This window comes from Rhodnius prolixus, unplaced genomic scaffold (assembly GCF_049639745.1).
Source record: "Rhodnius prolixus isolate KJV_2025 unplaced genomic scaffold, Rpr scaffold_6, whole genome shotgun sequence".
NCBI classification, from domain to species: Eukaryota; Metazoa; Arthropoda; class Insecta; order Hemiptera; family Reduviidae; genus Rhodnius; species Rhodnius prolixus.
The window spans coordinates 2,031,956-2,048,105 of NW_027411634.1; the positions used below are offsets into that span (position 1 = coordinate 2,031,956).

The 16,150-nt window shown below is 30.9% G+C and overlaps 1 protein-coding gene across 3 annotated transcripts; it reads right to left on the reverse strand.

Moving 5' to 3' along the window:
• Positions 1 to 3,044: 3,044 nt before the first annotated feature.
• On the reverse strand, positions 3,045 to 16,087 carry Hmt4-20 (Histone methyltransferase 4-20). Of its 3 annotated transcripts, XM_074141434.1 has the most exons (9): positions 15,760 to 16,087; positions 15,074 to 15,097; positions 14,643 to 14,827; positions 14,360 to 14,565; positions 13,164 to 13,329; positions 12,929 to 13,041; positions 10,317 to 10,503; positions 10,080 to 10,216; positions 3,045 to 9,049 (listed from the first exon to the last, which is right to left on the reverse strand). In XM_074141434.1, the coding sequence occupies exons 4-9, from the start codon at positions 14,515 to 14,517 to the stop codon at positions 7,531 to 7,533; spliced, it is 2,280 nt and encodes a 759-aa protein (XP_073997535.1). In that variant the 5' UTR covers positions 14,518 to 14,565; positions 14,643 to 14,827; positions 15,074 to 15,097; positions 15,760 to 16,087; the 3' UTR covers positions 3,045 to 7,530. The 3 variants fall into 3 exon arrangements, with proteins under 3 accessions (XP_073997535.1, XP_073997533.1, XP_073997536.1); XM_074141432.1 differs by lacking the exon at positions 15,074 to 15,097; XM_074141435.1 differs by lacking the exons at positions 15,074 to 15,097; positions 15,760 to 16,087 and adding an exon at positions 15,378 to 15,633.
• Positions 16,088 to 16,150: the final 63 nt, after the last annotated feature.

A 16,150-nucleotide genomic window follows, 5' to 3' on the forward strand; every position in this document is an offset into this window, starting at 1 on the left:
TGTTAAATTATTTTAGTTGTTTGTTCTTTTGGGCAAGTTAAACGTCATTCTATTTTGGGCAATTTAACAACCTTCTCTTTTATTGGAAGGCGGAACGCACCTTCTCTGGAATATGCAAGTCTCTCCACAGATCAATACTACCAGTGCTGGGCTAGTTTTGAGACATTGGGCAATAAGAACCATAAAAACATCTCTTGCAAAGTTCAGTCTAAGCAAATGCAGTTTATATGTATTAAAATCTCTACTTGCCAGTGAAGACTTCGAGGTACCGAAAGAAAGCTGGACGACCTTATTCTCTTAAAAAAGAAAAAACAATCTTCAAGAGTGATAGTCTTCGTCAAAGAACTTGATGTAAGTTTGATATCAGTAAAGAGCATCGTCAAGAACAATGTTTACAACATATACATTGCTTACTTCTTGTCTTTTTCTTGTCCTCTACCAATCAATCTTTCTCTGAAAAAGTTAAAATAAAGGCTTGCAAACCAATCCCAATAAAAATAGGGTCCCATAACTGTTATTACACGAAAGGTTAGCCTTGTTACTGAAAAATTCTAATCTATCCTACGCAAAAAGTGTCTTTCGGAAACAAATCTTTTAAATAATGTAAAATTACACTCAACTAAAAGACCATATACACGAGAATCAAAGTTAGAACCGCGCACAACAAAGTTCCCAACTTCAGTATTTGGATCAAGGAAGGAAACAACATGACAGAGATATAACAAAACTAGATAATTACCGAAAAAGGAACACTTCCTATAAGCTTCATGCTACGATGCAAACACTAGCCATCCTAGGATTAAAACCAAAAGAAATTACCAGCGATAATACGCATAATCAAAGATTCTATCTCAATTAATTAAAAAAGGAACAAAATCACGTTTAAAACTCTTAGATAACAATATTATCTGAACTCAAGAAGCCGGCAGCAATTGACTTCCATTATAGCAACCTAATAGTAGATATAACCTCCACAAACTCACACTGCCTTCCTTATTGATAAGTAACAACTGATTTATAAATTTAGATGAAAACATTTTTTCCCTTGACCTTCATCAAACAAATCAAAATTAATACATAAATTTGAATGCTTAATTTTTATAAATTCAAAGAATAATTTTCCAAAGTATTATCTTCCAGACAGACCAGCATTTATGGGATCGCCAAGGGGGGGGGGGACCGTAAAAATTGTTAAAACGAAATGCAGCAAATTTTGGATTTGTTGCCTATCCTTAACACCCTTAATTACTGTCAGAGAAAGAGAATACGTCTTCATAATTGCAATAATGTCGAAGGAATTACATTTTTAAAAAGCGTTTTTTAATTTTTTTCTTTTTTTTGAGCAAAAGAAGCCTATTTTTATTTATTTTTTTTTAAGCTCGAATTTTATTATTTAAACGAAACAATAAATTCCTTATCCCATCCGAAGTTTTTCACTTCTTTTTTTTTTTTTTAATTTATAAAGATATATATACATAAATGAACATGTCGATATGTGAACTTTTCTCAAGCTAAATTTTTGTTTTCCCCTTTTTAAAGCTTTCCCTACTGAGGTATATATATTTTCTTCCATTTTTGTGATTATTAAACTACGAACAGAATTAAATGCGAACAATTTTTCTTATAAATCATGACAAAATATTTATACAAAGAAATGGAAAAATAAAAAGTAAAATAAGAGAAATTGTTTTTTTTGAACACTGATGGATGGGACAAAAATTATTAAAAAATTTGTCCTCATCAAAATGTACAGCAAGAACAGTTTATTGGCATGAAAATATGAAAACCCAAATTCATGCCAAAAAACATAATTTTCTTTTTTAAGAGTTGTGAGGTTCGATCAGCGTCTTTTTTTTTATTTCTTTCAATCTTTTAATCATTTTAGTTAGTTGTTTATAAAACTAAGTGTTCCCGTCTCCTCTCAACTACATTTCTTTGACTCAGCTAAAGGTGTATGATCGGAATATCTTAAAAACGAAAACTTGCAGTAACCTTTCTCAAAGTTGATATTCCGTTTAGGAAGAATCTGATGTTTTAGACTTCGGCAAAAAATGAGCACCTAAAATGGTAATTTACTTGTTTTTTCCTTTCACTATCTTAGTCATACAAGTTATGAGAAAGGACTGCAGATTTCCAATGTTAAATTTTATCCAGATATACTTATTGAGAAAAACATTCGAAGAAAAAATAAGTTTTCATGGCATAGCACTCAGAACGGCATGATCACTGACAAATATTTGACACCGATTTAAACTTCACCGCAGACAAGCAACATTTGCTTTTGAACATTAAGAAAATTTCCCCCAAGGAGTGAGGACAATATACATAAAAGAAACTGTTGATGTAGTTTATTGTTGTGAGTCAAGTATCTGCGAATATCAAACATCCAGGAGACCACTTTTTACAGCTACCCATAATCTATGCATAAATCACTTCAGAGATTCCCTTGGGATTATAGATCACAATGAATTCCCTTTATAATCAACAAATTGCATAAAGTAGATGTATCAATTAATTTGGTAGAATTCATTTGTGGGCACTTTTAGTGAACAGGTTCGGAACAAGCTTCTCTATCGAAAGTTACAATATTAGTGCAATTTACAGACAATGTTAATAACAATGAAGTGTAACACCTGTATAAGTTAATAATTTAAAACAAAAAATCAGATGACTCCCCACCAAAAGTGCCACTTTACCCTCACTGATTTTGTCATTTTTTAGGTTTTCTTTTTTCTTTGTATCAAATTATTCCAATGAATTTCTTTAAACTTTAAATACACAAATAAACTCTTCAAGTTTACTTCAAATATTTTTCCAGAAAACTTACTACTACCTTTCTTTTTAAGCTTTTCATAAAACTTACATTTAAAGCGGATTACTTAAAAATGAAAACTGGGTTGAACCTCACAACTTTTAAGAACATCTTCCTCTTAAAAACAGGCACACATATTGATATCGTAGATATTATATTTTACAATTTTGTTTTTCAAAATACAGAAACAAATACAAGTCAAGCATTTCTCTTATTTCTTTCATTTTGTGTGTGTGTGTGTGTTTTTGTTTTTATAATTCTATGCAATTCTTAGTCATTTACTTTGACCTATTTAATCTTTAGTTAATTGTTTTCTTTATATTTTTTGTTGTTTGTTTTTACAAATATTATAAATGTAGTTCGCAACCCCTTTTTCTTCTTGGTAAAATTAACATAACTTTTGTTTGACGCAATAGTTGTATTGTAATTTTGAAACAGCATTAAATATTCTGGATAATTTTGAAAATAATACTTATAAATAATAACTTTAATATAATTTAATAATACTAGTAATAATTACAAATAGTATGTCTTTATTACATAGACTGTATATTAAAGACTGTTTTAGAGAGCAATTACACAACTGTTGTATAGATGGTTAGAGATTTTATCAAACAAGGTCAATAAATCTCAATTTCCTTCATACCATCCACTTGTTTTAATCAAATTTAATCTTAAATACTGTATGAAGACATATCCAAATAATTTATAGAAAATGGCTACTCAAGATTAATCAATGTTTTGATAATGAACTTGTGATAATTCTGCTTTTTATGAAAACTATATACTGTGGTCTTTAAAATGCAGCGATTGAATTTCATTTTTATCTTGCAAGAATGTGACACATTTATAAGATGGGAAGAAAATAAGGTTTCTCGAAGTTTAAACCTTTATAGGCACTCAACTTTAACGACTCTCTTCCATTTTTTTTTATAAAAAAATTCGATGTGAAAGTTTTAAAATGCCTAGTCTAAACTAATTTTACTTGCTCCATTGTAAAGTCCCAATATTTAGTTTTTCAACGCATAACATTCATCAAGCATTTACGTTGACTATCTACGAATTATTTGGAATACATTTCAATAATATTAAAAATTGATTAATCTTAATTTTGATGAGGACTGAAATTATAAATACATGAAAACAGTTAGACTTTTTTTTATAACATACAAATCCTACTTTGTTTCTGAAAATTGAACTGAAATATACTAAATTCTTGATAAAAAACATTAATATTCTATTGTAACTATCTCGTATTTATTCTTAAGTGCCAAATTTTCGAATTTAGTTTTTACCGGAGATACAAATTTTGAGGTTCCATTGAGGATACCGTAATTACAAATGAAATGTTTTTAGACGCAACCAGCTTGTATTTAATGTAATGGAAACTTTATTTTAATAAACGTCCAATGCTAATGTACTGAACGCGATTTTTTTGTTCTTAAACTTCCTGATAATTGATACCCACAAACAGACATATCAATATTGAAATGTTCATTTCCATAATCTTGAATTATAAATTTACCATGCACGGCTACATACTCTGCCATTTATAGCCTAGAAAAAAAAAGAAAAGGCAAACCTTACATTTTAATCTTGTATTCCAGACAGAACCTTGCACGTCTTAAAAATTTTTCATCAAGAAACTGGAAAGCATTGAAGCTAACTGATTTTTTTGAAGGTTTGTACTTCTTCGCCAAATTAGAAACGATTAACTATTAATCAGCCCAAAGTTGTCACCCTAAAAATCTCAGATCTTGCCTTACTTATAGTTTCCCGATCATAGGTTATTATCTAATCTGACAGAATAGGGATATTTTTTTTTTTTTTTGTAGGAGTGATACACTTAGAGAAGGCATAACTTGAAGAAGACGGCAAACCATTTGGATGGGGTACGAATTATAAATGGAAACTTACGTCATTAACATAATTAAGCTGAAAACGTTGCACAATTAGAAATGACCTAGCGAAGAAGGTTTTTGGGGAAAGGGTAGACCGAATCCATTGTGTGGGTCACAGCCCCATTGCTCTGTTGACCTAAAGTGAGGATATAAGAGCAGTTCTAGTATCATGTACTGTAGAAAAGCCCATTGAATTGAATATTACTAGAGGAAAAAGCAACCCTCTACAAAAATTAAATTAGTTCCCACGGGTACAATATTAAAGTAAATCTAAAGCCAGAAAATTTTGTCACAATAAAATCTCTTACTTGGCTTTGTATTTGGAACATTTGTTTTACTGTTACGAGATGTTATCAGCAAGATTGTAAGAAATATTAATTATCATTAGGTTCTCACGAGAGAAGAGACGGTCATCCGTCCAAATTCGAAGTACAAAGAAAATTTGACATTTTAAAACTAAGCAACAGAATATCCAGAGTTTACAATAAAAGTGTCTTTAAAATGAATATAATTGAAAATAAGGAAAAGTCCGCAACGCTGAAGCACAATATCGGATATCACCTGACATATTATGAGCTTGTTTTTCAGTTTTTCAGATTGATTTCAGATTTTCATCCATTTGCAGAAAATGAAATCATTTTGCATCAATCATCAATAATTATTACCTCTTTGTCACTACACTATCCGAAGGTATTATATTAAATCGTGGCCAAAAAGGTGGAAATTGATGAAAATCCTGAAACTAATCAAAATAAAAAAGACCAAAGCACATTATGTCAGATGATATCATCCGTAATTAATACAACTGATGATTGTGATTCAGAAAAATCAGGCATTACTATTACAAATTTCAGTAGAATAATCAGTAAATCTAAAAAATTTCTTTTTTTTTACATAAAACATAAATTTGCTTTTTTTTGCGTAAAAAAAAATTTTCCGACATTTTACGGCCATAATTCATCTTATAAAACGCCCCTAATAAAATGAAAGACACAACCTAAAAGAAAGAATGGACAGGAAAGGAAATTGATATTTTAACAACAAAATAAAAGTAACTAAAGTACATCCTTCTAAAAAAATAATCTTATGTATTTATAGATTTTTTTTATTTTGAATTGAAATTTTAGAAAATATTGTGATTTTTTTTAATTTAATATAACATAGTAAGACTTTAATTCTGACTAACTTATCAATTTTTTGTTTTGTTTTTCCAATGTACAGTTGTATAAAAGATAAAATTTAATTAAACAAAAATAAATACAAATATAATACAAAAAGAAATCTTAACAAAAAACGAAAAAAAGAAGTACTTTTAATAAATATATTTCTTTATTCAGTATTTTTTTATTATTTTGAATTTGGATTGCACAACCTTAAAAAAAAACCTCAATTTCTTTTTACCAACACCTTCTTTACTTACTGTTATGATAAATATAAGATAAAATGAAATTCAGAAACTTGTTAATGTAGTACGCAAAGTTATTGCAGCGGATTTTGAATTCACGAAATTACTGTTCAAGTTATATAATTTCATTTTAAATGCTAACAAACAAATAAGGTTGAATTATAATCAGTCCCGTTCTTGCTTATATTGGTCTACTAGTGTTTTTTTTTTATCTTTTTCTTAATGGGATAGTGTATAATAGTGAAGGCAACTCAGAGCAGTCGATTAAAGATGAAGAACATAGTGACTAACTGAAATCTTTTTCGTTTGAATTGGCTAAGAAAACATGACTTATGTTATGATGAAGATAGGAGAAAAAAAATCTTTGATGCACACCGTTAAAATTGCGCCATTAATACGATATACACAGATTCCCTTAATTTCTCTGCAGTAAACGTTCGATCGTATATAGAAACATATTGTCACATCATTACAGCAATATATTGACGATATTTGGGTTTAAACTCGCTAATATTGATCAAACTACCACCAAATTCCAGTTATCACTGCCTTCAATATTAAAATATTAACAATAATATTAGTATGTCTCCTGGTCACCTTCCTATTTTAGTAAAAATTCTCACTCAATTTCCCTCCCCAAATGGAAGTTCTGGTGCAGCCACTGGCATAAGATGCTTTTAAATTGCCCCGTTTTGGATCTGTCTATAGATTCATCAATGTTGTGTAAAGAATTTTGACTTCCACTTGAAACAGTGCTTCCTCATTTTCTGTTTATGCGATGGAAATCTAAACAACTTTTCTTTTCTTTTTTTTTTTTTTAAATAATAAAAGGTCATGTTATAATAATGTGAAATTCACGTAAAGAAAATCCGGCAATAACTTAATTGAAATTTAAATTCTAAATAATATGCAATAATAGTATAAGATAGAGATTCTCAACAAAATATTTGTTTTTATTTCAGGAAAGATGCTGTAATACCACCACTTGAATGTTTATTCATTTTTACTAAAGATTGTCTGGATTACATTATTTGATGGAGAGGGAGCGAATTGCAGAATAATTTATTTGCAAAAGGATATCTCTTAACTATATTTTTAACTATAACTTCTTTTTTATTGTAAATATTTCCTTTTTTTCGTGTGTGTGTATGTAATAAAATGACAAATATACATAAGTGTATGTCATTAAGAGAGGGAGGCAAATTTCATAATTTTTTCTTGCATAGTGGGAGAACATCTTGAGAGCAAAGAACGTTTTTGTTTTTCTATAAATACATCATGTTTTGTTTTTTCGTTTAGAAATTTATTATTATATATATTTTTTTTAGAATAGTTATTTTGCTTTGTTTAAATTAATAATTAAAATATCACATGAAATTAAAATTTAAAAGTACATACATACTCTTTATATACTAAATCACCTCCTGTTGAGCGGACGCGGGGAAATCAATAGTTCGTGTTTCATTGCCCACGATCAATCTTAATCTCTTTAGAGGTGTATGATGATGATGATGATGCTGCATCTGTGTTGTAGTTGCATTATGTCTTTCTTCCTTCTTTTTCTTCCGGTGCTCTCTATCTTTGCTTTTATGTTTCCGTTTCCTATGTAAATCAATATCCACGCCTTCTACACGCAATACCTCATAATGTGGTTCAAAAGAGTCAACACTCCACGCACTACCGGATTCGATTACCTCATCCAATACGGGACTTCTTTTCATACGTAAAGTCAACTTAAGGCTTCGTTTTTCTGGGGTTGTGGTAGCCGCCACCGTTGTTGGCTGGCTGTTCAGTGTTGTTGTGGTTGCTGTTGCTATGACTGGAGGAGCTATTGATACTGTAGCAAATGGAGCCGAAAGTGGTTCTGAACCTTCGCTACTTCTACGACTGCTGATTCTTGTTTTACGCAAAGCTGTAGGACTCTCACTTTCGTCACTAAATTCGTAAACATCCTTTTCGCTGCACTGAGCCACATTTGTATTATTATTAACATTATTTGTATTGTTATTGTTGTTATTATTACTATTACTAATATTATCACCATTTTTCCTATGTAAACGCTCACTTTTATTTAGCCGCCCAATAACCGTTGACCTACAACTATATCGTGTTCTACTTTTATGTTTTATATCATCTGTTTTACTATCTAAATTATTTTTACACTTAATAAGCACCATTTGTTTATCGTTTTCCAACTGATGTCTGTTATTCACTTCCTGTTTACTATTTGTATGACTATTACAATTTACTACAGCCGGCACTTGTTGATGTTGCTGTGGTTCCGTATTGTTAGATAATTTTTCTCTTACTACTGTTGACGCATCGCACACTTGTTCGCTTAAACGTTTATGATTTCGCAAAGACATTCTCGTTGCGGTAGGCATTTCCGCTACAGTTGGTGGAACTTCTGGGGACGGAGATTCAATAGGCTCTTCCTCTTCAGTCTTGGTATTATTGATTTCCGTTTTATTATTATGCGCTTCAAAATCATCCAGTTTTTTCTCATCTTTACCCATTTCTAGTCTGGATGATTTATTTCTAAGACAACGTCCTCCGCTGTTAGTATTTACAATATTTTCTTTTGTTATACTATCTGAACGACCTCTAGACATTCTACCTTCAACGCTTCTCCTACGACCGTCCATGATATCTGAAAACTGACAACCTTGGGCTATCAACATTTCTGCATCATATTTAGTCATACCTTTTTGCCTAAGTTCACGTATACTAAGAGGCGAGACAATGCCGTTGATTGGTTGTTTAGTTTCAACAGGTTCTTCAACAACAGTTTTTGTTGTACCACTGCTGGGTATGTTCTGACGATGAACCTTCATTCTGTTGATGCGATTGTCAGTCTCTCTTAGCTTGTAACCGCCGTTAGTTAGATCTTCAGAACTGCTTTTCTTTTCAGCAAATGCACCCATTCCCCGTCTGAAAAAAATTATTATTACGTTACAAGTCGATAGAGATTAATACATAAAACAGAGGGACTATTAACTGAAATTTAAGAAAAACAAAACTCCAGTATTAGAAATAACAACGCGAGATAAGGTAACATCGAGTATGTCTTCAAGCAAAATTTTTCTTTTGTAAAATTTATCTTTTTATTTACTGCAATTGTTAATCTTTTTTTTCAATAATCAGTTTGTCATTTATTTGAATATTTTATAATCAGGAAGTATTACAACATAAAATTATATTACCGGTAGTAAATAATTACTAATACAGTACTAATGAGTAATACAGTACTGATTTTTTCTATTACACAAAGAAATTTACAATAAATACAATTTTCAAAATGAGTTCTCCCACGGGAACTGACAGTAACTTGGACAAGGAAATCTTTAAATTTGGAATAATCATTGCACATAAGTAGATCTATAATTTTTATTCAAAATATTTTTCCATAAAAATGTGGTTAAGGCACTTCAGGAAAAGGGGGTTATATATCCTTATCCTTTAAGTTCCTCGTGAATTACAGATTTTAATTATTACAGTTCACCGCGATTAATTTAAGTCTATTAAACCCCTCCAACTGATATCATGTGAAACAGTTTCTTACCTCACACAGCAAGTCCAGTGATGAAGGCACTCACTCTGGAGGTTCTTTACGGAAGTTCAATGAAGAGAGGTGGAACTAGTTTCCAGATATAACCACTCTTAAGTGCCTGTTAACACCACCTTCCCCCCTAAGCAGGTTATATAGAAGGGCCTGAAATGATAATCACCCCCTGGTTGCCCTTCTATAACGCCTTTGACAGAAACTTTCGAGGATGGCGCTCCAATATGCTCATCTCTCAACCAAAAGGAAAATAGGGATAAGAATGAGGATTATCTCAATCCCAGAGAAAATGTCTCTGTCTCTGATAGACTGCTCTAAGAAGTTATCTACCCTTACCCTCTTTTTAGAGCCATATGGGTTCACGTAGAGCGATGAACCAGTTTTTATAAACCCATTTACCTTTCACATGTTTCACACTCGCAGTAGCTGTTTCCATCTCCAAAGAAGTCTTCTCCATAGAAACAGGTTATCTCTTCACCAACTTCAATGTCCCTTAATACCTTCACGCACGCTGTATCTCTACCAGTTGCTACAAACTATATATATCAAAAAAAAAAAAAAAAATGCGTGTATTAATTTATAAGTACTATTTAAAATAAATTTTTAAAAAATAGTAGAAATGAAAGTAAATCTTACTTTACAATTAGCGCGGCAGTCATGATTTATGAAGGCTGCCGGCCCTAGCCATAGCTGGGCACAGTTTTTCCTACAACTAAACATAACACTGAAATCATTCTTGCCAGGCCTTAGCAGTTGGGATTCTTCTTCTTCTGTTAATTCCGCTATGCAGCCAACAAGGCACGAGATTTTTTCGTTCTTATACCTAACGGAAATAGAAGTAAACAAACAAAAAAAATAAGATTAAATATGTTATGATGTGGTTCAATAGGCGTTTCTTTGGTTCAAATAGTCTAACGACTTATCCCACGTTCTTGAAATCAGTGATTTTCATTTCTAGTGCAAAACAAAAAAAAGAAAGAAGAAAATTAGCGGTTACATTTTTATTTATAAAATGTTCAAATTATTATAATTTTTGACAATTTGTTATTGGTATTATTTGCATTAATGAAATATCATTTGTCACGAACACTTCTAGAAGGCATTACTAAATACTTTTTGCTTTTCCAGAACGTCTTCCTTAAGGTAGAAAATTCTGAATCATAAATGTGCTAGATTTATTTCAATCAACTTCTTGACAAAGAAAGGTATTAACCCCCCAAGAAAAATCCATTTTATCCATCGCAGTATTTTTATTTTCAATAATTCTGAACTAGAAATACAACTTTTATTTATTTTAAAGAAATGGGTTTAACTGAATTAGTACAAAGAATTCGTTTTAAATCTATCATGACAGGAGCAGAATTAGAGAAAAGAATTGAGCTAATAAGTAATAATCCCAAATGTAGATCTACATAAAATATTGAATCCCTATTGAAAGCAATTAAATCTTAAGTTTGACAGACAGTTTCTAAAATAAAAACCTGTATATAAACCTGTATAAACTGTATAATATATGTATAGTGCTTTTTTTTGTCACAGAACGTGCAGGAACAGCGTTCCCCACCTTTTTCGACAGATTTTAAAAGTTTTAAAAGAATTTTTTTAAATTTGAAGTTTGGTCCACGTCTTTCCAAGAAAGGATCCTCCCATCGACCCAGGTACATCTTATACAAAACTGAATTAGTTAATGGAAAGACGATGATTGGGCGCATTGGGCTCGTGTAGTTGGATCAAAAACACTAAAAACAGATATTAGTACTCAGCTGACATTCGGGGAAGTGGAAATTAGAAACTGGTCAATCAGACTACAACTGGATGAAAGGGATATGATTTAAACATCCCTTAAATACATACTTGAAAAGACATATCCAGAAAAACTACTGCATTTGATAAGTACTTTGAATAACATTCCATTATCTTCCAAGGGAATACATATGCGCAGATGAACCTAATTGCCACTTCAACAAGAGCGTCGTTGACTATTTCAGCTCTTAAGTTCATCAAACTTATCGGACGGCCATTGAGACTTTTCAATCCTTCAAAATAAGTTGATCTCTGTTTACTCAGAAAACGTCATACGACCACAGACACCAACAGCAAGAAAAGAAATCGAGAAGATTTGTTAGACAGACGTAAATTGGACAAAACTCTGAAATATACAATGAACATTTGCTTTAAATACAAATCGTATTATATTATACAATTGAAGAAATATTTATTTATATATTTTTAGTATTGAGATGAGCGTACCACCACCTTATTTTCCCCCAAAAAAGCACTATATATACATATATAAGTTTGTATTCATATATATATCGTAGGCTCTATTTTCTGTTTTACTCAAGGGGACATAGACATAAGTAAAGAAATTCATTATTAGAATCTTCGAGATTCCAAGATCTCCGGGATGAGGCCACGTCTGTTAAAAACAGGATAGCAAAAACCGATAAATTAATTTTAAACAAAAACTGATTCGTCCATAAAGTTTCGCTTAATATAATTAGGACCACTTAAATCACAACTTTACCCTTAATGAGTTATATCCGGAAATATCTACATCGTACTGAATGGTATTTATCGCGATTCAGCCCATTCTGCTTTTGTATTCCAATAAAATTTAATGTATTTTCAGTTAAAATTAAATTTTTTTGAAAAACGATAACTTCAATTTATTTTCATCTTCCTAGAAGCCACTACAACGTAACTGTCCATAGGACAGCATTGTCTACAAAGAGAGCATCACTGACCAGAGTTCAGGGAAGCTTTTAAGGCGCCAAAAACGATTGATGTTGTTGCGCCTTAAATTAAATAAAAAAAAAAAAAGAACCCCAAAAACCCTAAATGACACAGACGAGGCGTTCTCAGCCAGAAGTCAAAGGAATTCTCTGAATTCTAAGTGGTGTTGACCACGTTATGAAGTCTGAAACATCAAATAATTCAAAATTATTCTAATTAGAAAAGAAAAATATCCTTTAATGCATAAAACGTCGAATAACTGAACTAAGTTGTGCGACTCAAAACAAAAATAAATAAATAAATAAAATAAAAAATAATTAAAAAATGCACATAACCCGTCAAAGTAATGTTAAACACAGAAAAAAAAAATTACATTAGATCCACTAAATGAATATCATCAATAGTGATTCAGGGATAAATCAAGTTTGGAAGGTTTCGTTTCTATTTTTCGAAACAAAAACTACATCAACCAAATAATTATCATCAACAATTATCTTTTTAAAAAAACTCACCATTTCTTTGTCGCAGATATTTTCGCTCCTTTTTGTCCTTCCATGGAATATCGATAACATGGTTCGATAATGAATCCAGAATCTTTATCAAAAACTCTTAAATAACGATAAATCTATATATATACATAAAAAAAAAAGAGGAAAAACCATGAAATTAATGAACTAATCAAGTTTCAGTAAAACGATTTTTTTTTAAAAAAATTTTGGGCAAAAAGTAAAGAAAAAACAAACTTACATGCTGTTCTAAACGCTGTTGATGTAATTTGTTTCGTACATGACCTGACCTAGGCATCCAATCACCACTTATCAACTTTTTATAAGTCGCAGCGTAATTCTGCTCTTTTTTAAATTCTTCTATAATTTTTTTCAAATCATTTTTATTGCCTTTTATGGGTCTAAACCTTGAATTTAAGCATTTAAAAACGTTAACAAACAAAAATTAAGACTGAAACAGTCACACTTATTTCGTAGTAAAAATATATTGAGGTGGTAAGGACGTGAAATTTTTAGTTTACTTAGTTTAAAGTGTACTGCTCGATAAGTTATTGAGAAATACGCAGATGGATAAAAAATAATTCGTATAGCTGAGATTATAAGTACGGACTTCTTTAGCGACAGCAACTAATGTCTAGTTCTAACTAGTATCTAGTTAACATGTTACACGAAATCAATGCATGATCAATAAAAAAAATGCCCTTCACGTCTCGAAACTTTTCACGACATTTCATATAAACGTGTTCGTGGAATGGTTAACATGAAAGAATATACCCTACGGAAAAGTGTGTGTGGGGAATGAAGCACTCCACGACCTTTTGGAAGGCCCTACCTGAAGATAAGACCCACTCCATGTGCCTTCTTGGCCAAACGAGAGAGATTACTGTTCTTATTATTAACAGGGCATTGTATCAACATAGGATAGGACTAGCTGTGGAATCGCAACTCCGTACCATTTCCTTGTAAAATGTACTTATAGATTGGCTACAAACGTACCAAGAAAGGGGTTTGGAAACCTAGGTTGTTCCTAGTTCTGAGGCAAACGGAAAAGTTTATTATTAGCTGTTCGGCTGGCCATCCGGATGTCGGTACACATCCTAACCAGCAACTACACACTGCTTCGCAAGAGTCTGACAATGACAGTCTTCAAGCTTTTATCAGAAGAGAGGGGCAACATCACATCATATATTGTGCGGATAAGAAATTCAGTTCTTTGGAGAAAAGGAAAACCATACCCTTTTACTTAAAAGCGCCCCTCTCCACACGAGTTTAAAGGAGGTACACCATAGAGGAGAAAATTACTTAAGAGTATCTTAAAAAAAATTCAATTGGTATATTTAGGAGTATTTAAGATTTAAAAACTTCACACATACTAATCGTTGAAATAACTTTATAAAAAAGAATAAAATAAAACACAACAAAAATCGCAACACTTACCTTACATTCATTTTATGTGTAACAAATCCCAAATAGGGATCAAGTACAATAGAAGTAGCAATATCATCATTTTCGGAGAGCTCTCTAGGACTCATTCCAGCGGTTGGAGCCTTGTTTAATAAGCCGGAATCAACTACCATTCTAAACAATATGTGCATGCCACATTTATGTCCAAAATAATCTTATTTTTAGCTAACACGCCAGTTCTAAAAAGCAAAACAAAATTATGACGTACAATATTCTAATTCTCTCGATATTAAAACAAAAAAATATTAAAACTTACTTATTTTGAAAACTATTAAGCCGAAGCCACATGGAATCTTCTTTATTAAATAAATATATTTATTTTTAGGGAATAATAATAATAAAATTCTGGCTTTACAAATATTCACTTGTCCTCACATTTTGAACAATTTTATATAAACACTGAACAAAACTTACTGGGGAGGTCCTTCCTCTACAAATTACCTAAGTTAAGGGGAAAAAAAATCAACACTTCAGAAAAATCATAAATAACAATGAAAATTTATGTAAAAAAACATATCTACATTTTGTTTTCAACAGAAAGTGTTAGTTAATAGAATTGGAAAAAAGAATTATTGGAAAAAATTGATATCAATACAATAGATAGCGCTGGTGAGGAAAGATTGAAATGACTAAACGGAAGGTTTCACTTTTTTACAATTTATGATAAGTTTATTGTTTTTTACTTACGGGATGTTTTGGGAACCAGAGAATCTGGAAAGAAATTTTTAGAGAAAAATTGGTTCAGCATTAAACAAAAATAAAATAGCTATAATGATAGCAAAAAATCAAAGACTTCTTAAAAGTTAATTATGAAATGAGAGTTGGGGTTTTTAATTTTTTTTTGTTTTTAAATAATTATCATTTAAATAATTTCTGTAAATTAGAAACAATTAAAAATTCACAAAAAAGTATAACCTTCTGTTAAATGTACTTAGCTCCAAGATTAACTTCGTACAATAAATAAATGCAACAAACACAAAAAGTTTCTTACATTTCTATTAAAAATAACATTTTTCATGTGGTTAAAATTTTTAAAAAACCTCTATACTTGCACATATTTCAACTATGCACTTGCACTTTAAAAGTTCAATAACTTTGTCCCCACCCATAATAAAATGGAAGTGAGAGAACCTTTTTAACTAATAGTTTACACTAACACGTATTTTTTTTTTTGTTCAAAGAAAAACAAAGCACTTATTTAATGGGAACGATAAGTTTTTTAATTTAGTGCACTTTAAAACAAAAATCAAATCATAATCCCTAACTTTATTCTACATAAAAAAAGTAGTTTGATCATAACAAAACAAGTTAACCAATACAAGATAAATACAGCCATCATGTACTGGCCAATCAAACGTTAATATACAACTTACCTTTGTCTAATGAATAAACTAATACACTAGGAAAATGTTTATCTTCCATAAATTGAACACGATAAATCAAAAAATTTCTTTTAAAAGAATTAAAAGCTAGAAAGACCGCAAGACGCTCTTCTAAATCAATCATGGCAGTGAGTTAAACTCTGTATTATAAGATTAGGTTTTTGTTCTTATACACTATTCAGGGGAAATACGATATTGAGAAGAATGTATAGTTTAACATTAAAAAGAAACTGAATTACACATTTATATACATAGAGTAAAAAGTGTTCTGGAAACTAATAAAAACAAATTTTGTTAGACACATCAATTACTATTACGAACTACTTTTTTACAAACAGAATGCTGCGGATGATTACTACACCAATGCCTTTCATGAAAACAG